Source organism: Sus scrofa, chromosome 8 (assembly GCF_054392235.1).
Source record: "Sus scrofa isolate SSC_HxYL_T2T_F1_AM1 chromosome 8, Sscrofa_HxYL_maternal_Yorkshire_Landrace_v2.0, whole genome shotgun sequence".
Classification (NCBI taxonomy): domain Eukaryota; kingdom Metazoa; phylum Chordata; class Mammalia; order Artiodactyla; family Suidae; genus Sus; species Sus scrofa.
The window spans coordinates 90555858-90582397 of NC_139390.1; the positions used below are offsets into that span (position 1 = coordinate 90555858).

The following is a 26540-nucleotide window of genomic DNA, read 5'->3' on the forward strand; positions in this document are numbered from 1 at the left end:
TAGATCATAGAAAAAGGACAGCTTTAAGATTATTGTTATAAAACTATAATACGAAAAACTATGATACTAAAAACCATCATGATCACATAAAGAATTATAAAGTACACACACTTATGACTATAGAGGCAAAACTCTAAATAAAATATTAGCAGATACATTCCATCAGGAATTCAATTCGATCCACTATAAAAAAATCTTATAACTCATAGTAGTTGACTGAAAGAGAAATATCTTGTTATTGTCTCCATAAATGCTGAAAAATAACTTAATAAATTCCACATCCAGTCTTAATAAAAAATGAAAGTTCAGATTTTAAAATAGGGATAAATGGATTCTTCCTAAACATGGTAACGTTGGTCAGGACACTGATCAAAAGGAAAATGTTTAAAAATATTTATTTAGGAATAAGACAAAGACCCTTCACTATCACTAATAGTACATGACAACAGAATGAACAAAAAAAAATATGTAATCAGCATAAATACTGGGCAGGAAACAGAAAAAAATGATCACTTTTTAGATAATATATACATGTAGAAAATTCCAGAGATACACCTAAGAAAACTATTCTAACTAATAAGACAAGTTGGTGTAGTCACAGGGGAAAAATTAATATACATAAATTAATTGCCTGCATGTACATAAACAACCACCAGTTACAAGATATAAAATAGAGTAAAATACCCCATATTTAATAATAGCATAACAATAATAATAACACCTGGGAGAATAATTAATGAAGAAAACACAAAATCTTTATGAGAGTACTTCATCATATAAAAGATAAAAATAAGGAAAACAAAACAAACGGAAAGAAGGATTCAAGAAAAGTTAAATCATGTACTTGTAAAACAAACAAATTAGTGAATATAATATAAAAGAAACAGACTTGTAACAGAGAAAAACAAATGACTCCCTTTTGAATTTATTCTTTTAGCTCTAACCTTTGTGCTCTGTTGTTTGTGTTCAGTCATGCTGACTTACACCTCTGTAAAGAAATAAATGTTTCCTATATCCTGAAATATACAGGGGAGCCCATTCTCAAGCCTCAGATCTTTAAAGGTGTAACACCTTCCCATTCATATAGAGGTAAAAAGTTGCAGAACAGAAAATAACAATTGTCTTGGAAGTTTACAAGAAATGTGTGACTAGACCCATGTGGACAGCTGCAAGAACAAAGGACAAAGGATTCCAGTACCAAGAAGTTTGCAATAATAAGCCACACCCCCTCCTCTTTTACTGTAAAAGAAGCCTGAATTCCAACTTAAGTAAGATGGTGCTTTAGGACAATAGTCCACCATCTTTTTGGTCTTCTTGTTTTCCAAATAAAGTTGCTATTCCTTGCCCCATTACCTCATCTCTTGATTTACTGGCCTGTTGTGCCGCTCCTGGGTGGTATAAGCTTGGGTAACAGATTCACAGATAGAGAACAAACAAGTAGTTACCTTTGGGGGGGAAGGAAGTGAGGAGGGGCAAAGTAGGGGATTAAGAGGTAAAAACTAGTATGTATATAATAGTCTATAAGGATATACTGTACAACACAGGCCATATGACCAGTATTTTATAATAACTAAATGGAATGTAGCCTTAAAAATTGTGAATCACTATGTTGTACACCTAAAACTTATTTAATATTGTACAGTGACTATATCCAATTTAAAAAAATCATAAGCTTGTGTCAGAAGATCTCTCATCACATATATGAAGCCTCCCTAAATTAATAATTCAACACCATCTCAATAACAAATGGCACCATGATTCTTTTGGAAAGTGAACACAGTGTTTACGATGTGCATTTAAAAATAAAAAAGTAAGACTAGCCAAATGCTGAAATGTATTATGACCCTACCAGGTATCAAAACACACTATAAAGATGCTATAATTAACACAGTGCAGTGATGTAGGATGGCAATGCAGGTGCAGACAGAACAATGGAAGAGGGCTAACAGTCCAGATGTAGATACAGAGGTACAGGGTAGTGTAGGAGATGCTGAAAGTGGCCTCTTAAATCAGTGAACTATTCAACAAATGGTATTTGAAAAACTGAATGACCGTCTAGAAAAAAATATGAACTCTTATTTCTATTTCATATAGATCACAAAAATAAATGCCAGGCTGATGACAGATTTAAGTGAATAAAAGATTATCAAGTCATAAAAACAGGAGAAACAAATGGGAGAATTTTTTAAATGTCAGAGTGGAGTACTTTTTTTTTTTTCTGTCTTTTTTCTTTTTAGGGCCATACCCTCGAAATATGGAGGCTCCCAGGATAGGGGTCGAATTGGAGCTGTAGCTGCCGGCCTACATCATGGCCACAGCAACACGCAATCTTTAACCCACTGAGCAAGGTGGGGGATTGAACCCACAACCTCATGGTTCCTAGTCAGATTCATTCTGACGGGAGCTCCCAAGAGTGGAGTACTTTAAATTCAACCTTTAGATCAAATTGTATCAGCAGATGTCATGTTCCATACTTAGAGCAAGTCGCTTAGTCCTGCCAGAGTCCATATTAATGTAGCTGTAAAATGTTGTTATGGAGACTGTCTACTGCAACCCTTGCTGGATCCCCTCATGTGACATGTCCTTCTAGGCTTTTCCTTCTAAGAGGAGTTCTGCTTCCCCTGAAGAACCTGTGCATCAATCTTTCCACATAAAAAACATCAATTTGGTGTCACTTTTTCTTTTGACTACCTTGAAGCACCCAGTTAAATCTGAAGCCCAACTCAATAATAATTGCCTCTTATGATTAAGATTTTTACTACCTTTTCCTTTGTCCCAATTTTCCATTTATATTTCATTATAATAATACATCCCTGAGTCATTACTATGAGCCCTCTCATATCCACTATCCATATTCCAAACGGCAAGGTATTAATAAATGCAAATAGCACATTGAATTATCTACCCCACCTCAGAAATGCCCTGGGTGGGATAGATGGGATTGCCATTATCTGACCCATTTTATGGAGGAAAATGTTTAGAGAAGCTCAGGGAAAAATGACTACAGCCTCAGACCCTTATCAGAGTCTATCTTTTATTAATTGACCACTGGGTATAGATAGGTAGATTCCTCAGATACAATGGGAAAAAAATCCCATCTCACACACACACACACACACACACACACGCACTTCTTTATGCAATTATATGCATAATGGGAACATGGGTAACTTATTTTTGGCAGAAAAAAAATTTGCTTAAATATCTTTGCATTAAATTGGCTAATTTATGAAATTTGCATATTTCTTTGTACAAACTCTTCTTTTTCTCAAAGCAAGTTTCCTCTCCTCACCAGGCAAAAGTCTACAGATGCTTTCAAACCTTTCATTACACCCCCAGGCAGAACCAGAGCTCTTCTTATGGGCCCCAGTGGTACAGTGGTCGTCCCTCAGTTGCAACTCTCATCCCTCTGGGTTATGTTTGTTTCTTCCATGGTGATGCATTAATGACAGATCGATAAAGTTAAGAGCTTCCACTTAACACATTTTTATAAGATATATTTATTCTTTGTCCATAATGTTTGTCCTTCTAGTAGGGAGCTAGGCTCAATTATCATGTGTTCTCAAAGTTACTGTTGAGTTCAGCAGTTTTGGATGTTGAACTCTTGACTATCCAGCAGTATTAAAGCCAGACAACACTAGTTTTATCACTGAAGGAAGATAAAAACAGTGCTTACTTCTATAATGTAAGTACTATGTGAGCATGGATCTTCAAATTAGTTGGCATTGTTCTTCATTTTCTCATTTCTCACTGATATATCTCACACATAAAGAACCACAGAGTAAGCACTCAATGAATATTTGCTGAATTAACTATTATGAGAATGTGGATTATACCCAACTTTTAAGATAATACAAATAAGAGAATAGATATTAAGGCGATTGTTTTTGGCTTTTCCAAATCAATGTCTAGATTTAGCTTTTGGGTAAAGCATTATAATGGATACCTCTCATGTAAGGATAGATTGTACCATGCAAAAATAAGACTGAGAACTTGGTTAATGACATTCAAAGAATGGATGTTGTAATGTTTAAAGGTCATTGTTCTTAACCTCCTAATGGCTCAGTCCTTCACTTCATTTGCCTCTCATCTGATCAGAGCGGCCTGTCCTGTTCACTCCACCTAAAAAAGCAATCACGGAGTTCCCGCTGTGGCTCAGCAGAAATGAACGTGACTAGCATCCATGAGGATGCAGGTTCAGTCCCCGGCCTTGTTCAGTGGGTTAAGGATCCAGCATTTCCATGAGCTGTGGTGTAGGTTGCAGATTTGGTGGTGTAGGCTGGCAGCTACAGCTCAGATTCAACCCCTAGCCTGGGAACCTCCATATGCCACAGGTGTGGCCCTAAAAATAAAAATAAAATAAAATAAATTAAAAATAAAAAAGTAATCCCAAGCCCACCATATCACTCTCCCCCCACTTAATTTTATTACATAGCATTTATATCACTGGGCTAAATAATATATATTTATTTGCTTAATCATTTATTTTCTTTTTCTGTCATTTCATTCCCACTATGATGGAGAAGCTATTATTATAGCAGGGGTTTTGATTTTTAAAATTGTATTTAATATGCATTCATATAGTACTTACTATTTGCCAAGGATTGTTATACAGATTCTGTAAAGATGAGCTAATTTTTAACTTATAACAATTCTAAGATGTCTATTCTGTTTTTCTCATTTTTTAGATAAGGGAACTGAAGGAACTTAATTAACTTGTTCCAGTTTACACAGCTAGTTTAATGCAGAGCTGGTATTACAATCACACCTTCTCAATCCAAAATCTGCACTCATAACCCTTATGCTTGCCATCATGACATCTTGGCTGTCAGGGAACCAAACCCTTAGCTTCGTTTTGGGAGGTTATTTTCTTTTGAGCTCTTGAAAAAAAAAAAAAAAAAAAAGAACAAATTTTTTCCATCATTGCAGATTCCTTTTGTTTCTGAAAAAAAAAGCAGAAATAGACTTCTTTCCTAAACAACACCCACGAGTAGTCTCGTATCCACTAAAGTCTTACAGATAGAACATCAGCTCACAGTAAATAGGTACTGTCTCCATCATGCTGATTGAATCAGGATCCCAGGGCTCCCTTGGGGTTCAAAGAACCATTTGGGGAAGAGAGCATATGCTGCCTAGTTTCCTACCAGAAAACAAGTTAGTCTCCAGGAAAACAGAACCCACCTTCTTTTCCATTTTCTGTTTTTGTTTTGCATGTTAATACTTGGGAATTCTAGTCCTGGGATTAAGGAGAGTGGTGGAATTGAAAGGGGAAGGAAGTTGAGAAAAATAAATAGAAAATTCTGTTTCATATCAGCTAAATGTTTATACCCTAAACCAAGGTTTCTCAACCTCAGCACTATTGACATTTTGAGCTTGGTAATCCTTTGTTGTGGGGGCTGTCCTGTGCATGGCAGGATGTTTAGCAACATCCTGGACCTTTACAGTAGATGCCAATAGCATCCTCCCTCACCACCAAGTGACAACCAGAAATGTCCCCAGACACTGCCAGATGTCCCACTGGAGGAAATTTGTCCCTCTTGAGGACCACTGCTCTAAATTTACCCTAATAGCACTTATTAATAAATTATAAATAATTTAAATATAATTATGTATACGTCCAATGTATGTATGCACGTATATATTAGAATTATCTCAGCGAACATTAGGCCAGTAGATCTTTTTTAACTGAACCGGTAGATTTCAAATTTTTCTCTCAGGTTATGTTTTGTTTATCTTTCCATCTCTCCCTTCTGCAATTTGATTCCCAAATCCCTGTGTCCCATAGTAAGTCAATGACATTACAACCAATAAACAGCTAGACTCTCACCATGGCTCTTGTTTTGATCAATTCTAATGTGAAAGTAAAAGAAATTATGCACAAAGTAAGCACACAGAATATTCCAACCAATTTTAGTCAATAGCATCAACTTCTACTAGCACCTGAATAAAAGCGTTTTTTAAAGTACTAAGTGGAAAGATTTTCACATTGTGTACTGTGAAACTGATTGCAGTTTGCTTCTGGTAGTGAATCGAGAGCTAAAGTGTAAGTGGGGAGCCAAGGGCATGTATAATCAGCTGCTGAATCGTACATACAAGCTTCTTTTTTCCAGGAAAACTCAATATATAAAAGCTAGAGAAACATAACAATACATCTGTTCTGTTCTCTTCCCTGTGAATCATAAAATTTGTTTTCAGGAAGCCAGATTGTACAACTATAATCACACCCTTTAGACTTAGAGACCTGTGAGGACACAGAAAAGTAGTTCAGCAGTTCTGGAGAAAAAAATCCAGAAGTCTGGGGCTCTGTTCCCCACCCAGGAAGCTGGCAAACCTCACACAAAAGAAAGGCAGCAAATAGCCAAAAGCAATTCTGCTTTTCTAAAATCTGTGCTTGAGTGGACCCTGCTTCATATCTCCCCTGCACCTCTGTCCACTCTGTGTTTAATCCCAGCTTCTGATTGAATCCTGCTGTTTATTTTAGTTTGGAAATCTCCACATTGATTTCTTGGTTGGCCTGCTTCTCCATTCTTCAGTCCACGACTTTGCCTTTTAGCTCATGGTCCTTCTTTTAAGAAGTGCTCTATTATTTCAAACAATGGAGGTCCAATGAAAAAGAGAATGGTCTACCTGGGAAGGTAGACACTGAATAATTACAGTACAGGATAATGAGTATGATGAAAAGGAAATTACAGAGGTCTTCTGGGTTGAACTGTTCCCTCAAAACAATACATTGAAGTTCTCACCCCAGTACCCGTGAATACCACCTTATTTGGCAATAGCCCTTACAGATGTAATCAAGTTAGGCTGAGGTCATTGAGGTGGGCTCTGATCCAATGCGATTAGTGTCCTTATAAGAAAAGGAAAATACTATATGAATCCAGAGCCACAGAGAGGAGGTCTGTGATGACAGAGGCAGAGACTGGAATGATTCGACTTCCAGCCAAAGAATGTCAATGATGTGGTCACTTCTAGAAACTAGGACGAAGCCAGGAAGGATTCTACTCAGGGTCTCAGAGAGAACGTGGCTCTGCTGATACCTTGATTTTGGACTTCTGGTCTCCAGAACTGTGAGAAAATAAAGTTCTGCTGTTTTAAGTCACCTAGTTTATGATACATTGTTATGGCAGCGCTCAGAAATCAATACAGGGCGTTATAGAAGCATCGAGCAGTGAGGGGGAACCTAATCTGAAATTCAGGCAAAATTCCCAAAGAATTTGTTTTTAAGCTGACATCTGAAGGATGAGTGAGAATCTACTAGAAGAGGAGAGGAGGGAGAAACACTTCACACAAAGGTAATAATGGTGTGTGGAAAGGCCTGCAGGCAAAAAAAACAAGATCTCGTTCAACAACTGAAAAAATTCAGCATGGCTAGCAGCCAACTGTGGCTGGAAGGATGGACAAAGATGAGTGAGAAATATGCACCAGACCCAAGTCAGGGAAGGATCTGAATGACATAGTCAGGAGGGAATTTTCACTCTATCCTGAAGAAGATGGAAAATTGTAGAAAATACTTGAGTAGAGAAGCAGTATCCTCCGGAATCATGTTTGATTTAATAAAAACACCCCAGCTGGAGATGGAAAATGGACTCGATGGAAGCAAGACTACAGGAGAGGAGGACAGTCTGAGAGCTACTGCAGTAGCTTATGTGAGATGGTGGTAGCTACAGGCTAGAAACAAATGGACAAGCTGAAAGAATGGAGATGTTGAGAGGAGTTGACGTCAATGGGCATTGATGACTGACTGGATAGGCAATGAAGAAAAGGGAAGAGGACATATTGGTGAGTTTAAACTTCCCACTTGGTAAAATGAGATCATGGTGCCATTTACAGAGAGGGAAGGAAAGAACACAAAGGGCGTGATGGGATAATGTCCTTACTGACTTTGATGTGGCCATAGGCATTTAGGAAAGAGGGTTAGAATGGAAATATAGATTTGGGACTCATTAACATATAGCTAAGAACTGAAGCTATGAAAAAGGATCAAGTTGACTAGAGAGAAGATATCAAATGAGAAGAAAAGCAAGAATAGACACAGGAAACACCACCTTTTAATGTCATGCAAATAAAGACAAAACTGTGAAAAAATAACTAATAGTGGGTAGTCACAGGGTAAGGAGAGAAGAGGTTAAAAAATGATGTCCTAGAAGGCAAAGGAGCATTTCTAGAATGATTCACGGTGTCAGATAAGTAAGATCAAGATCATCAAAGTCACTAAGATGGTCCATATGGAGGCAGCGAGTTTCCAGAGGCAGAGTGGAGGCTAAAATTTCAGTGGATTAAAGAAAGAATCAGGAAGGAAATGTGAAATGCACTAATTATTTTAAAAGACTTGGGTGGAAAAAGAAGGCTACAGATGGAGCTCAGCTCACAAGAGGTGCAGAATTGATACGCATTTTTAATACAAAAGAGACTGTAGAATCTCTGCTGGTAGGAAAGAGAGAACAATACTGAGGGAGCATTGGTGATGTAGAAGTAGAAGAGAGAAGTGATGGTTTGGGGGGGAAAGTTTCAGAGAAGAGAGAGTTCAGAATTTTGGCCAATACAGGAGAATGATCTCAACCTCTGAGATGAGAGAAAAGGAGATGAGAGAGGGAAGGGAGGTTTTAGGTGAAGGTTCCCTGTTTACTATATATAATCAAAGGTATCAGAAGGGATGAGCATTAAGTCAGATGTTAGCCACCCCAGAGGGTTTTCATAAATGAGCTGGTTCTTAGACACAAAGCTCATGGAATGAGCTGTTGGATCCTCTTGAGGAAGGACTCGGCAATAGCACAGCAAATGTGTAGAGGAGTAGTTCCCCAGTCTTTCCTATGGCCACTTACCCAATGACTGGGCACTAGATATTTTGAGGGTAGTTGGATACAGTTTCTGAGCTGACACTGATACCGAGGGACCTAAGCTGTCATCATGACCCTCTTGTCACTATATATAGTAAGTAACACCCTTTTCAGATATCCCTGTGAATATGATCTATTAGTCATTAATATGCATCTCCACAGGTCCCTCGCTGCTATTCTGACACTGCCGCCCACTACTTATCTCCATTTTGCCTCTGATGATTCAGTTCCATCTCCTGACCTCTTTTGTTCTAAAATCCTATCATTTCCATTACACTAGCAAGTCACAGTCCATCATAGAAATCTTACCAAAAGCCATCAGTCCAACAACAATCATTATTGAGTTTCTAAATAACGCCAGTCATCTAAATGATACCCACACATTTCTTAACAACTTGGTGAAGGGAGTGTCCTCTGGACCCGCCTAAAGAACACCATCATCTGGAGATTCTCAGATGGGATCTTACATAATAGATCCATTCAAAAGGCCTATTTCTCTGAGACTTTGAGTCTTTTCTCAACACTCTACCAAGGCAACTGTGGCATTTCCACCTGATTTAATGTGGGTTGTTGTTTCCTCCAAGCTCAGGACCCATCCTAGCAGTATAGGAATGGCTCTGGGAGCCCTTGCCAGAGCATTATTATATAAGTCATTAGAGCATGACATGTAGCTATAAATTCATCCTTAGCCAGCCTTCCATATCCCAGTCCAGCCCGTCACTATCCATTTCCACACATTTGCCTAGGGATGACTGTTCTCCAGCACGCCTACACTGGGGTTTCTGTCCCAAGTCTCAGAGTCCCATCACTTCCCCATCAGTGTCTGGCTTTGGCTCAGGAGACTCATCAAAGCTAAATTCAGTTCTTCCTTTCTGATATTCTCACTTCTTCATTTTTGATATTCAGGTCCCAGGTAGAGTTTATTAAGAGACTTGTGAGAACTAAGAACCAAATTCAATGAGTAGTCCTCCATGGGATTCTGAGGGAAACCCTTGTAAAAGACATTTTAGAAACATTACAAAAATATAAATAAGGGGTGTGCGTTATACAGTGTATATTATGGAGTCCTTGGGGGCAGGGGTTGTCTGGTGTGCTGATGGCAGTGGTGGTCTGATTGTGCAAGGAGTCTTTTTCTTTTGTGTAAGATCCCATATGAGAATCTCCAGAGGATGGTGTTCTTTAGGAGGGTCCCAAGGACTCTCCCTTCAAAACAAAGAGGTAGAGCATCATAATGTATGTGATTTTCTTTGAAATATATTATTAAGGAGTTCCCGTTGTGGCAAAACAGAAACAAATCTGACTAGGAACCATGAGGTTGCGGGTTTGATCTCTGGCCTTGCTCAGTGGGTTAAGGATCCGGCGTTGCCGTGAGTTGTGGTGAAGCTTGCATACGTGGCTTGGATCTGGTGTTGCTGTGGCAGCTGTATCTCCGATTAGACCCCTAGCCTGGGAACCTCCATATGCTGTGGGTATGGACCTAAAAAGACAAAAGACAAAAGAAATGAAGAGAAGAGAAGAGAAGAGAAGAGAAGAGAAGAGAAGAGAAGAGAAGAGAAAAGAAATACATTATTAAAAAACAATGAAGCAAGTAGGGCAGAACATTAATAATTGTTATATTTAAGTGTTGTAAATTTGGGTGTTCATTATGGTATTCTCTCTACTTTTCTGCATGTTTGAAATTTTTATAATAATAAGTAGAAAAGGTATTTATAGAGGAAGGAAAGGTTTAGATAGGTATGAGGAGTCAAGATGAGGAAACAACCAGGAATCTAACAGAAGAAACCTTAGGATGGAACGGTCCAAGAATTCCAGAGAGGCTAAATGATGCTAAAACTGTCTCTCGGGTTCTTGCAGAATGAAATACTGGACAGCCTGCAAAGGGATCACTTCAATTACATGCAAAAGGAGGAACAATTCCTTACAAGAGTCAATGCTCTAAAACTCTGTTTCAAAAGGAAATCAAGCAAAATTTTAAAAAATAATATATCTGCTTCTAAAATATAACACTTGCTCTTTGCCCTCCCCCCAAATTATTTCATTTTAAATGAGCCATTAACTCTACAAACTACCAAATACCACGCATTCTTTCTATAACTGTGCCTCATATCTTAGAATGCCTTTAATCCTTGGAATGAATCCAAAAGAGAATTGCTTTAAACTAAACTCAACTTTAGTATTGTGATACTGCCATACAGAGAAAAAAACATTGCTCACACAGCTCTTAAGAAACATAATTTTCCAGGAGTTCCTGTTGTGCCTCAGTGGTTAATGAATCCGACTAGGAACCATGAGGTTGCAGGTTCGATCCCTGGCCTCGCTCAGTGGGTTAAGGATCTGGTGTTACCGTGAGCTGTGGTGTAGGTCACAGACACGGCTCAGATCCCGTGTTGCTGTGGCTCTGGCTTAGGCCAGTGGCTATAGCTCCAATTAGACCTTTAGCCTGGGAACCTCCATATGCCACAGGTACGGCCCTAGAAAAAAAGAAAAGAAACATAATTTTCCCAGCAACCCCACTTTGGGTATATTTTCAAAGGAAAAAAAAATCATTATCCTGAAGAGATGTCTGTACTTCAGGTTGACTCCAGGCAGCACTATAAGTCAAAGAATGGAAACAACCTAAATGTCCATCGATAGGCAGAAAATACAATAGATAGATAGATAGATAGATAGATAGATAGATAGATAGATAGATAGATAGATAGATGATAGAGATATATAGCATAGTGTGTGTATATGTGTGTATACATATATATATAATAAAATATTTTTCAGCCTTTAAAAAAGGAATGAAATCCTGTTATTTGTGACAGCATGGAATAACCTGGAGGGGATTATGCTAAAGGAAATAAGCCAAACTGAGAAAGACAAATACTGTATGTTATCACTTATATGTGGAATCTAGGGGGAAAAAAAGGAAAGAAAAAAATCGAACTCATAGAAACAGAGTAGAAGGCTGGCTACCAGGGGCTTGGGGGTGAGGGGTGAAAAAGGGAGAGGCTGGTAAACGGGTACAAACGTTCAGGTATAAGATGAATAAGGTCGGAAGATCTAATACGTAACTTAGCGACTATAGTTGTTACTAGTGTGTTGTGTAATGGAAATTTGTTAAGAGCATGGAACTTAAAAGTCCCTGTCCACCCCAAGGCAAATATGTGAGGTGAGGCATATGTTAATTACCTCCATGGTGGGAAACCTTTCACCATGTATACATATCAAATCATCATGTAGTACACTTTAAATATATTCCCATTTTATTTGTAAATGTTATCTCAGTAAAGCTGAAGGGGAAAAAAGGAACATTGTTGATCAGATTATATCAATCGGGTAGATTATCTTTCCTTCCACAAATTACCTCTTTCTTTGAACTTGAGACTTTCGGAGACTCCGATTCTACTTCTAGCTGCACCTTTATTACTGCAAGTGGATTTCCAGGGGCTTAGACCATAAAGTCACAGAATTCCTAAAATATTGGGTAGTGATCTGTCTGATGTGATGTATGCTTAACATCTTCATCTTATAACAGTTTAAGCATCCATGTGAATATTCTATATTCTCCATCATTTCTCATCTCACAGTGATTAAGCCCATTTAAGCATACTTGGGATTTATTCATTCGTTCTCTCAGTGAAGTGTTGGAGCCTGTGTTTCACAATTTCAGTCAGTAGGTAAGATCCTGCTGTGCAGCACCGTGTGCAGCCAGACCCTGTACTTGACACCAGAAGTCCCGTGTACACAAAGCATAGCAGGTCCCTGTCCTCAGGACGCTTAGCTGTGCAGAGAAAAGAAAGATTAAACTAGACCTGCAAAGTTATTAATCAAATCATTACAAAGGTCTCAAAGTGTTTAAAAAGAGAACAAGAAACAAGGAATGTCCTGCATGTAAACTACAGAGATAATAGTATCTCTGTGGTATTTTCAAGGTGAATAATACCAGCAAGTCAAACATGGCTGGGAAGAAAAAGAAATTGCACATTTTGGGCAAAACGTAGGTTGTGAAAGCCATGGGGAAATGCTTTGAAAGATAAAGAAACTGTAAAACCCTTCCCACCAGTAGCCAAATGGAGGTTTAACTAATATGGCATATGATAGTAAAAAGTAGACATTTTCTTCAGTACATTTTGTCTGTGATGTTTGCCAAGCTAACTGGTGTTACTCTGGTGAAATTATTCCATTTTTATCAGTAAACCTACATCACATAAAATAATGCTTCGCAAATACACTGAAGATTACATTACTCACAAATGTAACACATATTATCAAACACCACGTAAAAGGTCTACTGACAACTACAAATACCTAATTTTGTTCCATAGTTCCATGTCTTCTTGCAGAAAGATCAAAGATAGTCTTTCTACCTGCTCCCAAAATTTAAACGATTTTCCACAGCACACTGAGGAAATAATCATGACACAATTGCTCACCCAGCAAACACTTAACATACCATTTCTCTCACTTGCTTCAGATTTTGGAAAACGTAGTTTTCTTTCTTTTTAAGAAATAAGTACAAGGCTCCTCTCCAAACAAACAGTGAAAAATTTAACTCATTTCTATTTTTTCAAATATAGGAACTGAGGCAAAGACCTTACCACCTTCTTAAGTATTAAAACTATCATTACCTTTAAATGAACTGAAATTCTTTAGCTCCACTGAAGAATCAGAAATTTTCAGTTGCTTAAAAAAAGAAAAGTTTATGAATTTAAAAATCAGATAGGATGGACTTTCTGGAGCTGGGTAAAATTTCGGTGCCAGACTGTGGTGACCCAGAGACAAATAAATTCTCCTTAAATTCCACGTTCAGAGGCTAATACACATTAAACTGGATCTTCTGTTTTCTATGAAAGGGTAAAGAAGGCAATACAGTAAGGGCAACTTTCATAGTCTCATCTCCGGAATATAACACATCTCATACCAAAAATCCACATTCAACATTAAAAACCTAGCACAGATGTTATCTGTTGGGGAGAGGGGTAGGGGTGGGGCCAGGGTGTCAGGAGGAGTCAGAACCCAAGGGCACCAAGGGTAAGAGAAATTCCCAACAGCGAGATCAAGTCAAAGGACAGAGCACAGACCCAGAGGGCAGGGGGCAGTGTGCGACAGAGAGCATGGGAAGGGCTGCAGAAAACAGAATTCCAGATCTGGCTGTTATTTACGCCAGAGACGACTTCATGTATTAGAAAGAGCTTTCACATAGATGACTTTATTCAGACCTCAATGTGTGGAGACAGGCATTATTAACCACAAACTGTGGTCAGTAGGATAGAGACTCAGAAGGGGACTGTGAGCTGTGGCACTTGCCTCAGAGAACATCACTAATAAGCGGAGTCCAAACCTTTCCACCACAAGCCCAGGGCTCTTACAGAAGCTCAGATTGGCCTCCACTGTCCTAACCAGAGGCTACACTTTACTGTTGACAACTCCTCTTACTCTAGATGTATCATCAGCCTAGGATCCCCTTTGTTTCTTTATTCTGCTTTGAAGGAAATCTTATTCAAACAGATACACAGTTGTAAATGAGAACAGTTTCTGAATAGCTCCACTTGTAATTTCGGGAAAACTCCGATTAAACAAAGAGAGCAGGGAAAGCACTTTTCCAATAACTGCACAAAAATGAGACAAGTTGGCTGCACAAATAATAGCTTTGATTGTCTCCAATAGTGATGGTACAGAGTTCAATTTAATGCACTTGTTGGATTTTTAAAATTTTTCATTATAGTTGATTTACAATGTTGTGCGAATTTCTGCTGTACAGCAAAGTGACCCAGTCATACATATATATGCATTATTTTTATAGTGTTTTACATCATGCTCTATCCCAGGAGACTGGATATATTTTGCTGTGCTATACAGTGGGACCTCACTGCCTATCCATTCTAAATTTAAGTGTTTTCATCTGCTAACCCCAAACTCGAGTCCATTCCATTCCCTCCCCTCCCCTCTCCCCCTTGGCAACCATAAGTCTGCTCTCTATGTCTGTGAGTCAGTTTCTGTTTTGTAGATAGGTTCATTTGAGCCATATTTTAGATTTCTCATATTACTGATACCATATGGTATCTGTCTTTCTCCCCTGACTTACTTAGTATGAAAATCGCTATTTGCATGCTTGTTTCTGCAATGGCATTATTTCATTCTTCCATGGCTGAGTAATATTCCATTGTATACATATACCACACTTTCTTAATCCAGTCATCTCTCAATGGACATTTAGGTTTTTTCCAAGTCTTGGCAATTGTGAATAGTGCTGCAATGAACATAGGGGTGCATGTATATTTTTGAATTACAGTTTCGTCTGGATATACACCCAGGAGTGGGGTTGCTGGATCATATGGTAGTTCTATTGTAAGTTTTCTGAGGAACCGCCATACTGTTTTCCATAGTGGTTGTACTAATTTACATTCCTACCAACAGTGTAGGAAGGTCCCCTTTTCTCCCCACCCTTTCCAGCACTCGTTATTTATAGGCTTATTAATGATGGCCATTCTGACCAGTGTGAGGTGGTACCTCATTGTAGTTTTGATTTGCATTTCTCTAATAATTAGTGACACTGAGCATCTTTTTGTGGCCATCTGTATGTCTAGTTTGGAGAAATGTCTATTTAGGTCTTCTCCCCATTTTTCAATTGGGTTGTTTTTTGTTGTTGAGTTGTATGCGTTGTTTGCATATTTTGGAGATTAAGCTCTTGTTGGTTGCATTATTTGCAAATATTTTCTCCCATTCCATAGGTGGTCTTTTTGGTTTTTTTTATGGTTTCCTTTTTGGGGCAAAAGCTTCTAAGTTTGACTAGGTCCCATTTGCTTATTTTTGTTTTTACTTCTATTGTTTTGGGAGACTGACTTACAAAAATATTTGTGGGAGTTCCCGTCGTGGCGCAGTGGTTAACGAATCCGACTAGGAACCTTGAGGTTGCGGGGTCGGTCCCTGCCCTTGCTCAGTGGGTTAAGGATCCAGCATTGCCGTGAGCTGTGGTGTAGGTTGCAGACGCGGCTCGGATCCCGCGTTGCTGTGGCTCTGGCGTAGGCCGGTGGCTACAGCTCCAATTAGACCCCTAGCCTGGGAACCTCCACATGCCACAGTTGTGGCCCCCAAAAAGACAAAAAACAAAAACAAAAGCAAAAAAGACAAGAAACAGTTTTCTCAGCGTTATCTGAGAGGCTGTCTCCAAGGGCTTGAAGTCCTAAGAATGTATGCCAAATAAAATATAACTTCCCTCAAAAATAATAATAACAATAATAATAAAATGGGAAGATCGGTGGTGAGAAAAATCCAATTAAAAAAAAAAAACTATAATGAGTAGTTCCTGTTGTGGCTCACTGGTACTGAACTTACTAATATCCATCCATGAGGATGTGGGTTCAAAACCTGGCCCTGCTCAGTGGGTTAAGGATCTGGTATTGCTGTGAGCTGTGGTATAGGTCGCAGACACGGCTCAGATCTGGCATTGCTGTGGCTGTGGCACAGGCCAGCAGCTATAGCTCCGATTTGACCCCTAGCCTAGGAACTTCCATATGGCATAGGATGTGGAAAAAAACTATAATGAAACTTGGTGATGATACAGACTTGGAGATTTCTGCTATCTTCTCCCCCCTTAAACACACATAATCTGTAATTCACCTACAAAATTATTATAAGGTCCTGTTAGCATTTCTGCAAAAATGAGTCATTCCTTTCTTCGTGATCACTGTCTTCTTTCCTAAGTTCCTAGCACCCATTAAAAACTCCTGGGATTCTATTAAGTCATTAAGAAGATGAAGGGAAAAAAGTACTAATGGTACTCTTGCCGGAAACTACAAAATCAAAATAGCCCAAAAGGTGGAAGTGCCAACTGGCCATGCTAACCATCCAAGGAGATAAAAGACAACCCTGGCAGAGGTTTGACAGACCTCAGATTTCAAGGACCTGCAATTATGCCAAGCATGAAATAATTGCCTGGCATGCCTTGGACTGCACCACAGGTACAGAGAATTGGTTAAACTGTTACTGAGTCCTACTCATGGATTTAGCTCTTTGAAAAGCAAAACACGATTTTTTATTCCAAAGAAAAACAGATTATTTGGTTGGAATCATTCTCGCAGCTGTTCATCCTTTTTTATTAATGCTTCTGTGGGCCTTTTTATATAAAAGGACATTCTCTATTTCTGCCAAGTCTGAAAATGTTATCCAACTCTTTCTCATAAAGACCACAGTTTGCAAACTTAGCTTACAAATTCAAAGAACTATGTAATTACCAACCACAGTTTTAATTCAGAGCATCTGACATTATAAGGCACACAAGTGAAAGTAATGGTATTGAACACCGTAAATGTCTTAAGAACAAATACACCAATAAAAAGCATTACTCAAGACAATGTGCACAGAACGAAAACTCGTAGAGAATTTATATGCATGCTCCAAGTATCTATTCAAGATTTGCTTTTACAATCACTTTAAATGAATAATAAACATGCTATGTTACTAAAAATAAACCCATTGTACAACAGTAAGGACAGAAGCTGGTATGGTGCACGCCACTTGCAGGGCAGCTGCTTTGTATTATTAAAATTTTACCTTTTGCAACTTAGGCGAAAGCAATCTAGACTTTTTAAAATGCTAAATTCATCTGGACTACTTTAACAATTTTCCCTCATAACTCAAAAATATAACTTTTTAGACTCGAAAACAACTATTTTAATTGCCATATTGCAACGTCAGTGTGTTCAAATATATGAAATGGGTATGGTCAAAACTTGGTAAACTTCATACACTATCTCTTTTCTGACTTTTGTTTCAAGAAGTCCTAAAGAGGAAAAGAGACACAATCTTCAAAATATAAACCACATTTATCCTTCTGCATTTTATATAGAGAAGAAAGCCACGCCTAGAGAAATCTGTACATAAAATACCACATAATTATGTGAACTATGACAGCTGAACATAAACCTTAGAATGATTCTATTTTTAAAAATCTTATTGAAATCAGTATGTCATGCATCTGTAACGTAATATTGCACATCAATTATACTTTGGTTTCAAAAATCCAAAAAAATCATTTTATTGGACTCATTACATGTTGGTCCCAGCAAACATACATAAATGGAACACCACTTCTTGCTCCCAAATGGAAGGAATGAGCACGGAAGCCAAGATGTTGGGAGTCCTGGATGCCTAGATGCCAGGAAGTTTCCATATGTCATTTAATTCAAGTCTCACTCTGGATTGTTTGTCCTGATGCCTTTATTCTTTCTCTCTCCATGAGTCTTCTCTACTTCTGTTGTGTCTTCCCCTAAAATTATGCATCTCTCTCTCCCTTTCCTCTCTCTTTTCCTTCTCCCTAAAACATCCTAATTTCCTCCCTATATATCCTCCAGAATAGAATGAGGCACTGGATGGTTAGTGGTTGAAACAGAGGGTCTGTATACAAAATTAAAGATCAACCCAGAGTGTACCACCACCCCAGAGCCCACTCCTGGCTTCAACATGCCTGCTGCATCACAGCCCACCAAGGTCAATACCTGGGCCCATGGAGGAGCTTCTTTGCCATTCCTGCTACAGGGTCAAAGGACACAATGGGGTACTATTCAGCCATAAAAAAATCATGAAATACTGCCATTTGCAGCAACAAGAATGGACCTAGATATTGTCACACTAAGTAAGTCAGAGAGAAAAAGACCAAAACTCTATGATGTCATTTATATGTGGAATCTAAATGAACTTACAAAACAGAAAGAGACTCACAGACATAGAAAACAAACTTAAGGTTATGAAAGGGGAAAGGGGGGCATGAGTTAGGAATTTGGGGTTAACAGATACACACTACTATATATAAAATTGATAAAGTCCTACTGTATAGCACAGGGAACTATATTCAATATCCTGCAGTAACCATGATGGAAAAGAAGATAGGTAGATGAGAGATAGATAGATAGCTCTGAATTACTTTGCTATACACCAAAAATTAATACAATGTTGTAAATCAACTATACTCCAATTACAATTTTTAAAATATAAAACAAAAATTGTTTTGATATGCCAATTATAAATTCATCTTTAACAAATGACTAAGTTGATTTCCTTTGGAATCTCTAATAGAAAATGTCTAATAAACCTCGTTCAAGCTTAGTGAATGTACTGGAAGTATCCTTAAAAGTCAAAAATAAATAAATAAATTCATCACCCTAGAATATTCTGAATATCATAATTAAAACATCCTTGCAGTTATTCTGAATATTTCAAAACCAACAGGTCAATCAGAGAAGCAACATTCACGTGAAGCCCTCTCCATTGTCATCCATGGGTCGGTTGAAATGGGAACGTCTCACTAGTTTTTAGTCCAGCCTGAGGAAAATACACATTGCTATAACCTGAGGATTTTCCATATGTCAGTTTGGTGTTGCTTAAAAATTTGGTTCTGTGGAAAAAGAAATTACGATGAGAATGAGCCTGGCTACATTCTGTATTATTAACCATTTTTACCATTATTATTTCAGGGAAAAAAAAAAACTAATAATAAGGTGATGATTTGCTCTCATATATAAGGATTTCCAGAACTGATTTCCTATCTCACCATCCACATCTGAATTTACCCTGAGCATGGCCTTAATTCAAAAAGATGAACAAGTTGTCTCCTATGAATCAGGGAAAATTCAGATTACGTTGTTTTCCCTCCTTCACCATGCCTGGAAAGCCTTTTTCTACCATGTTAGCATTCTTTAGAGGTCACAACTATTCCAGAATATTGCTATTGCTCTTGCTCTGGGCCATAATCACTAGGTATCAGGAGTGAGCACCACACACTCCCTGTTCTCATGGAACTTTAAGTCTGGTGGAGAAAGCAGACCTTAATCAAGTGGCCCATGAACATATAATTGTGGAGATTTAACACAGCTGAGGAAGCACAGGAAGAAGGCTTTCTGATGAAGTAGGACTTGAATTGAAAAGAAAGAGGAAAACCAGAAAAGTTTGGAAAATGGACAATACCAAACATAGAGGAGTTTTCCACTTAGAGATTACTCACGGCCTTAGCAAGAGTTTTGTTGGAGGGTCTAAAATGGAAGCCAGGCAGGAGTGTTGGAAGAGGGAGTTGGTGGGAGGTTAAGAAATAGAGACAGAAAGCAAAAACAAAGTACAAGAACACAAAATAGCACTTTCAAAAAGCTTCATAGTGAAGAAGAAGAAAGGGAATGTTAGCTGGCAGGACGGGGAAGAGAACAAAAATGTAAACATAATTTAGCTTTCTGTTATCTCAGCTGCCCACCCCATCTCTGCCTACAATGAAAATAGCACATCTCCAAGATAGTTGCCCAGAGTGAATGATGCTTGGACGGAAACCAAAATTACACTCAACATGAGACTAACCACTTTGTAAAATTTAATATATGCAGACCAATAAAAGTTTTATTATTAAATATCCTTTGGACAAGACAGGGGTATTATGGAATAGAATGCCTCTTTCATTCAGATAAAATGGAATTTTACCGGTTTCAATTAAAAATAATTTTTCATAGTACTTCTCAGACACACCAGAGTAGCACTGTCTAACTAGGCTAAACATATATTGTTTCAAATTTACTATCTCAATATTCTGTTATGTGAACAAATCTGTGTGACAAGGAAGTGTACTCGTATTCTACTTTAGTGGATAACATACACCCCTAGCATTTCACTGGCAGGTTAAATTAAATATTTAGGGAGAAAATTAATTATTTCAAGCCACTAGCAGACAGTTCCTGCTCCGGGAGTCAGTTGCTCCTGCTGAAGTGAATAAAACAGGCATCTGCAACACTATAAAAAATTAAAAGATAGGGAGTTCCCGTCGTGGCACAGTGGTTAACGAATCCGACTAGGAACCATGAGGTTGCGGGTTCGGTCCCTGCCCTTGCTCAGTGGGTTAAGGATCCGGCGTTGCCGTGAGCTGTGGTGTAGGTGAGCTGTGGTGTAGGCTGCAGACGCGGCTCGGATCCCGCGTTGCTGTGGCTCTGGCGTAGGCCGGTGGCTACAGCTCCGATTCAACCCCTAGCCTGGGAACCTCCATATGCCGCGGGAGCGGCCCAAGAAATAGCAACAACAACAACAAAAAAGACAAAAGACAAAAAAAAAAAAAAAAAAAAAGATAATTTAAGGATGACATTTTATAGCTTAATTTTGCCCTTGGAGATATTTTTGGATGCACTATTTTTACTGTCATCAATAAGTCCCTCATTCACATTAATTGCGTAAGAAAGAACATTAGCATTTTATTTATGAAAAAAGATTGCTTTGCACTGTGGCTAAATGGACACCTCTAGTGCTTAAAAATGAGTAGGAGGCTAAGAACCTAACACCACACGGCGGAGGGTAGTCATGCTCATCCCAAAGCCAATTCCATTCCTAGTGTTAAGTACATTAATTCACGGAAATTAATCCAAGTATCTGTGGTATATATTTTCTCTGCTACTGTTTCTCCTGACAGCCTCCCCTCTGGTTAAGACATATTTTTCTACAAAACAATTAGGAAATAGCATATCTAATAAACTCCCAGGCAGTTCCCCCATTGCACAGATATGGAAACCACATTCTAAGAAAATAAAAAGGAAACCAATCTGCCTGTCCGGTTGTGTGGTATGTGAGATCCACTGACTAGAACCAAATTCAAAGCTATTTAAGTTTGCCAGTTAGTGTTTTCCCCAAAAACTGAGCAGAAGAGAAATGTCAGGGTAGTTTTGGCAGCACCAAATTACAGGACTCGAACAAGCTGCTTAATCAGGCAGACAGCTAGAAAATCCTGTTTGCAAAATAGCTCCCACTAGCTTCTTTTATGTCCGAAGTAAGACCAAATATTGGCTGGAAAATGCACTCTTGTCAGCGGTAAGGAAGAAGAATGGTGTTTCTAGCCCTTTCAGAAGCACCATCGCCTGGATGAATGGACCGCCGGGAGCACAGTGTCTCACGCGCAGAACTCACCCCGGGTACAGTCACAGTCTCCCAGCCCTAAGGGACAATCCTGTTGAGCTGCCCGGGTAGAGGGGTATCCATACCAACCTATCCCCAGGTAGGCAGCCCAGGGCTGCGCAGTGGCCGGCCCACCCCTCCAGGCGCAAAGGTCAGTAAGAGAGCCAGGCTAGAGGCACCAAGGAGGCAAGGGGAGAGCTCCTGCACCCTCCCAGTCTCCGAGCGGTCTCTGCCTCCTGCAGAAGAGAGACTTGGGAGGGGGAAGGGCAGAAGGTGGCTGGGCCCCTTCCTCACCACCCCCATTCTCCCCCTCGCGGCTCCCCCCAACTCCCCTGCTTTTACCTGTCGCAACCGAAGCGCAGCTACCGGGTCTTGTTGAGTCCTCTCTTCTGCTCCAGAGTGGACAGCAGCCACCTCCTCCAGCGGCTGCACAGGTCTGAAGACAGGGTACCTAGGCATCCCAGCGCCGAGGTCCCATGGCTGGAATATCTGTGCGCCCTGCTGGGATGCCCCCGCAGCTCGTTACGACGGTCGCCTACCTGCTGCTGAGCTGCCATGCCCTACAGGGACAGGTACCCTCGCCTGGAGCAGAGCCCCACCCTGCGCTCTACCTGCCCACCTGGGGCGCCCTCGGCAGCAGCAACCCCGACAGCCCCAGCGTCCTGATCGCTAACCCCGGGCTCCAGGTGCCCGAGGGCCGCTCGCGTTGGCTCGACCCGCTCCGGGACCTGGTGATTCGAGTGCAGCCGGGGGACCGGTGCGAGGTGACGGTGCTAGACGCCCTGCCGCCGCGCCACGGCGCGCTCTCCCCGCGCCGCTTCCCCTGCGCCTTCCGGCCCCACCAGGTCCGGTACACTCACTTCGGCGCCCGCAGCCCCGGACGCGCCCGAGGGCGGCTGCAGCTACGCTACGACGCCCCGACTTCCACGCTGGTTCTGCCTTTCACCCTGGCGGTGGACGTGGTCTTCCCCCAGCTGCAGCTGGTGACGCGCAACAGGCCTCTGACGGTGGAGAAGCTGCGCGGCTGGAGCCACACCATCGACAGGAGAGTGCTGGACTTAACCTTCCCCAAGTCTCCGGCCGCGGCCCTTTGCAGGTGCTGGCTCACCCCTTTTCCGCCCGAGGGCGGCCCACTGCCCAGGTATGGGCGTTTGGTGGACTCCGTGGGGGCCCCTCTCCCCAGGGCCAAGGGCTTAGACTGTGAGGCTTTTGTCCGGGCCGGGGTGCGTTACCAGCACACCGCCACCACCTCGTCGCCCAGCCGGGACTATGTGCCCATGGTGGCGGAGCTGCTAGAGCCAGGGGCCCGAGGCGCCGCTGGGTCAGGGGAGGTGCTGCTCCGAGAGCACTTCCAGCTGCTGGTGAGGATCCGCGAGGGAGCCGAGAACATGGCGCCCAGGCCCAGCTTCCGGGCCCTGATGATGATGGAGGTCCGTCAGTTCGCACTGACGGCCCTGACGCTGGACGCACTGGCTGCCGAGGACATGGAGTCTGATGCTGATGACCTAGTCTTCAACATTCTCAATGCCCCCACCTCCACGCCAGGCCACCAGGGCTATGTGGGCCTGGGCCTTCCAGTCTCCTACTTCACTCAGCGGGAGCTTCGGGAACTGAAAATTGCCTATCAGCCCCCGACAGAGAAATTGGATGGGGAGCGTGTCTTCCAGTTGGAGCTGGAGGTGGTCGACGGAGATGGCGCCTCCTCAGACCCCTTTGCCTTCCTGGTAGTAGTGAAGCCCATGAACACTTTGGCCCCAATGGCGAGCTGTAACCGGGGACTGCTGCTTTTTGAAGGTCAGTCAAGGCCCCTGTCCAGTGCCCACAGCCTTCAGATCAGTGACAAGGATGACCTGGGAGAGGTGAAAATAGCTGCAGTCAGGGGCTTGAAACACGGGCAGCTGGTGGTGCTTGAGGGACCTGCTGGGTGCAAGCATTTCACACCAGTGGACCTGGAAGCAGGACGAGTGGTGTACCAGCATGATGGCAGCAACACCTACAGTGACAACATCATCTTCCGGATGGAGGATGGGCACCATCAGGTGGAATTTCTCTTCCCTGTCATCATCATACCTGTTGATGATGAACCACCACTGATCACTGCCAACAGTGGGCTCTCAGTGACTGAAGGGCAGGTGGTCCAGATCTCCCCCTTTGTCCTGAGTGCTACAGATATTGACTCTGAGGACTCAACCATCCACTTCGTACTGGAAGACCAACCTCTGGAAGGAAAAGAGGAAGAAGAAGGGTGGGACCTGGCCCCTGGTGCCTCCCATTCAAGTCAGCATCTAGGGGAGATGCTGCTGCAGCAGGCTGAAGCACCTCTGTCCCCTGAAGATGAAAACTGGTATTACGTGGAAAAGGAAGGACTTTATGAGAAGGTGGTGACTGCGTGGCTTCAGCGAGACATAATGGAAGGGAGACTCTTCTTCCGCCATCTTGGACCCCTTGGCCCTCAATCTGTAATAATCCAGATGACTTTCCATGTGCATGATGATCATGACCCACCAAATCTATCCAACCAGCACTTCCTGACCATTAAGATCCAACCAGTGGATCTGCAGAATCCAATGCTATTTCCAGGAACTACCCTAGAAATGACTGTGCAACAGTACCAACTCACTCACTTCCAGAAGAAATTCCTCCGATACATTGACCAAGACTCAGATGACCAGCACCTGTGGTACACCTTACTGATGCCCCCAACTGACACAGATGGCAGCCACCAAATCCAAGGTGGAGAAATTGTACTCACTGATTCAGCAGACACACCCATTGTACACTTCACCCAGGCTCAAGTAAATCACCACAGAGTTGCCTACCAGCCCCCACAGAAGCTGGGTATTGTACCTCGGGTTGTGCAGTTCGCCTATCAGGTGGAGGATTCCGTAGGCAATAGTGTACCTGGTATCTTCACATTATTCCTAAAGCCTATAGACAACCAGCCTCCCCAAGTCACCAACAGAGGCTTTACTGTCTTAGAGGGAGAGAGCTTCATCCTCAGCAGTAATGAACTGGATATTACTGACCCTGACACAGACATTGACCAGATTGTCTTCATTTTAGTTTGGGGTCCCCAACATGGACGCTTGCAGTACTTAAAAAAAATGTATGGTCCCAGGGGAATTTTTTTATGCAAGCTGATATTGTTAATGGGAGTATCTCTTACCAGCACAGCAAAGACCAGACCACCAGTGACACCTTTCATCTGGAGGTAAGTGACAGGATTCATCACATACCCATCACTGTCCAGATTTCTGTGCATCTCACTACAGCCGACAAAACTCCCAGGATCTCTGTTATAGGTAGTTCATTATTAAAAGTTTCCATAGATGTGCTAGAGAATAAAGCCACTGAGATCACCATGGGCATCACCCATGGCCAAAAGGATTCAGGTGACTTGATGCTGTCTTTCATTGTGGAGGACAGCCCCAAACTGGGCACTATTCTGTTGAATGGTTTACCCTCAGAATGATTCACCCAAGAGGACCTCATCAGCAGGGCAGTAGTCTATGTCCACACAGGAGGTGAAATTGGATTCCAGAAACAGCATGATGCCTTCAGCCTTGCCCTCTCCAAGGATTCTTATCAGTGGCCAGTGGGGGGCAGCATAGTGGAGAGAGTAGCTGGTAGCTAATCAGGTTCTCCTTCAGGTCCTGCTGAGTGAAGGTAGACACAAGCTGGCTGCCATTATACAAAATCCTGCCATGAAGGGGGCCCTGGGTGATGGTAAAGAGGAGACCCATGGCATCTAGAGTTTCCTAGGCTAGAGGTCGAGTTGGAGCTGTAGCTGCCAGCCTACAACACAGCCACTGCAATGTGGGATATGAGCCACATATGCAACCTACACCACAGCTCACGGCAATGCTGGATCCTTAACCCCCTGAACAAGGCCAGGAATTGAACCTGTGTCCTCATGGATCACTGTTGTTGACCACTGATCCATGATGGGAAAATCTGAGGATATGTTTAATGATCATTTTTCTTTTATATATGTTGTCACTACTAATAGTGAACTAGAGACAGGTCCCTCTGCTTTTCCTGGTGTTGTGACACTTGGTGTCTTTGGCTGCTTTTCACGTAGTCATAGATGAAACTTGTCCATGTAGCTCTATGTATGAGATGTGAAGAGAGAAATGAAATTTTACACATCCAATACATATAAAGCTAGATGCAATCTTAGAGTAAAACTTCTGAAGGTTGTTTTTAAAAAGTGGTTTATTTACATTTTCAGAGTTGTTTCTAAGGCAAATGAAACCCTATGAGTTTCTATTCTATAAGATTATTCTTATGAATTAATTCCCCCAAATGCCAATTGTCTTTAAAATACAAGACAATTCAAGTGACAAATTTTCAGGTATCCAAAAGGAGAATGAGCAGTCGAAAAAGTCATAATTTTATTCTCATTTCATTTGTCTTAGGATGCAGTTTAAATTAATTTCAACGACTGGTTAGTGAGTATCCACCCTTATCCAAACTCCACACTTGTACAGAAGACCCAACACCAGGTGGACTCAGCTGTCTGTAGAGGGCCAGGATATTGTGAAGCAGCCATAGCTGGAATGTACTCTTTCTTGGATGTCATCCCAAAGTTCATACACATATTAGCACAGCAACAGAATGTTACTATATAGTTCTATTTCTTTTTTTTACTATTGTAACTTTAAGAAAAAGTTAGATTCTTATTCATATCATTATTTTTTAAAAGTTAGATTCATGTTCATTTCATCACTTGTAAATTTATTTTAGTATTTTCTTGCCCTATGAAAAACACTGAGGTTCTTTAACACACTCATTTTCTGTTTT

At 41.1% G+C, this 26540-nt stretch overlaps 2 protein-coding genes across 3 annotated transcripts in view; one reads left to right on the forward strand and one right to left on the reverse strand.

Annotated features, from left to right (window-relative positions):
• Positions 1-22706, reverse strand: part of LOC146400931 (uncharacterized) — a 165311-nt gene extending 142605 nt beyond the window's left edge. For both annotated transcript variants that reach the window (XR_014812890.1, XM_084972835.1), the window contains exon 1: positions 22080-22706. Coding sequence is in view for 1 of the 2 variants with exons in the window: in XM_084972835.1 (XP_084828961.1) it covers positions 22080-22196 (117 nt within the window). In the remaining variant the exon portion in view is untranslated. The remainder of the gene's footprint in view (positions 1-22079) is intronic.
• Positions 22214-26540, forward strand: part of FREM3 (FRAS1 related extracellular matrix 3) — a 55031-nt gene continuing 50704 nt past the window's right edge. Inside the window, 2 exon segments of the mRNA XM_084971128.1 lie at positions 22214-24853; positions 24856-25207. Coding sequence (XP_084827254.1) covers positions 22214-24853; positions 24856-25207 — 2992 coding nt within the window.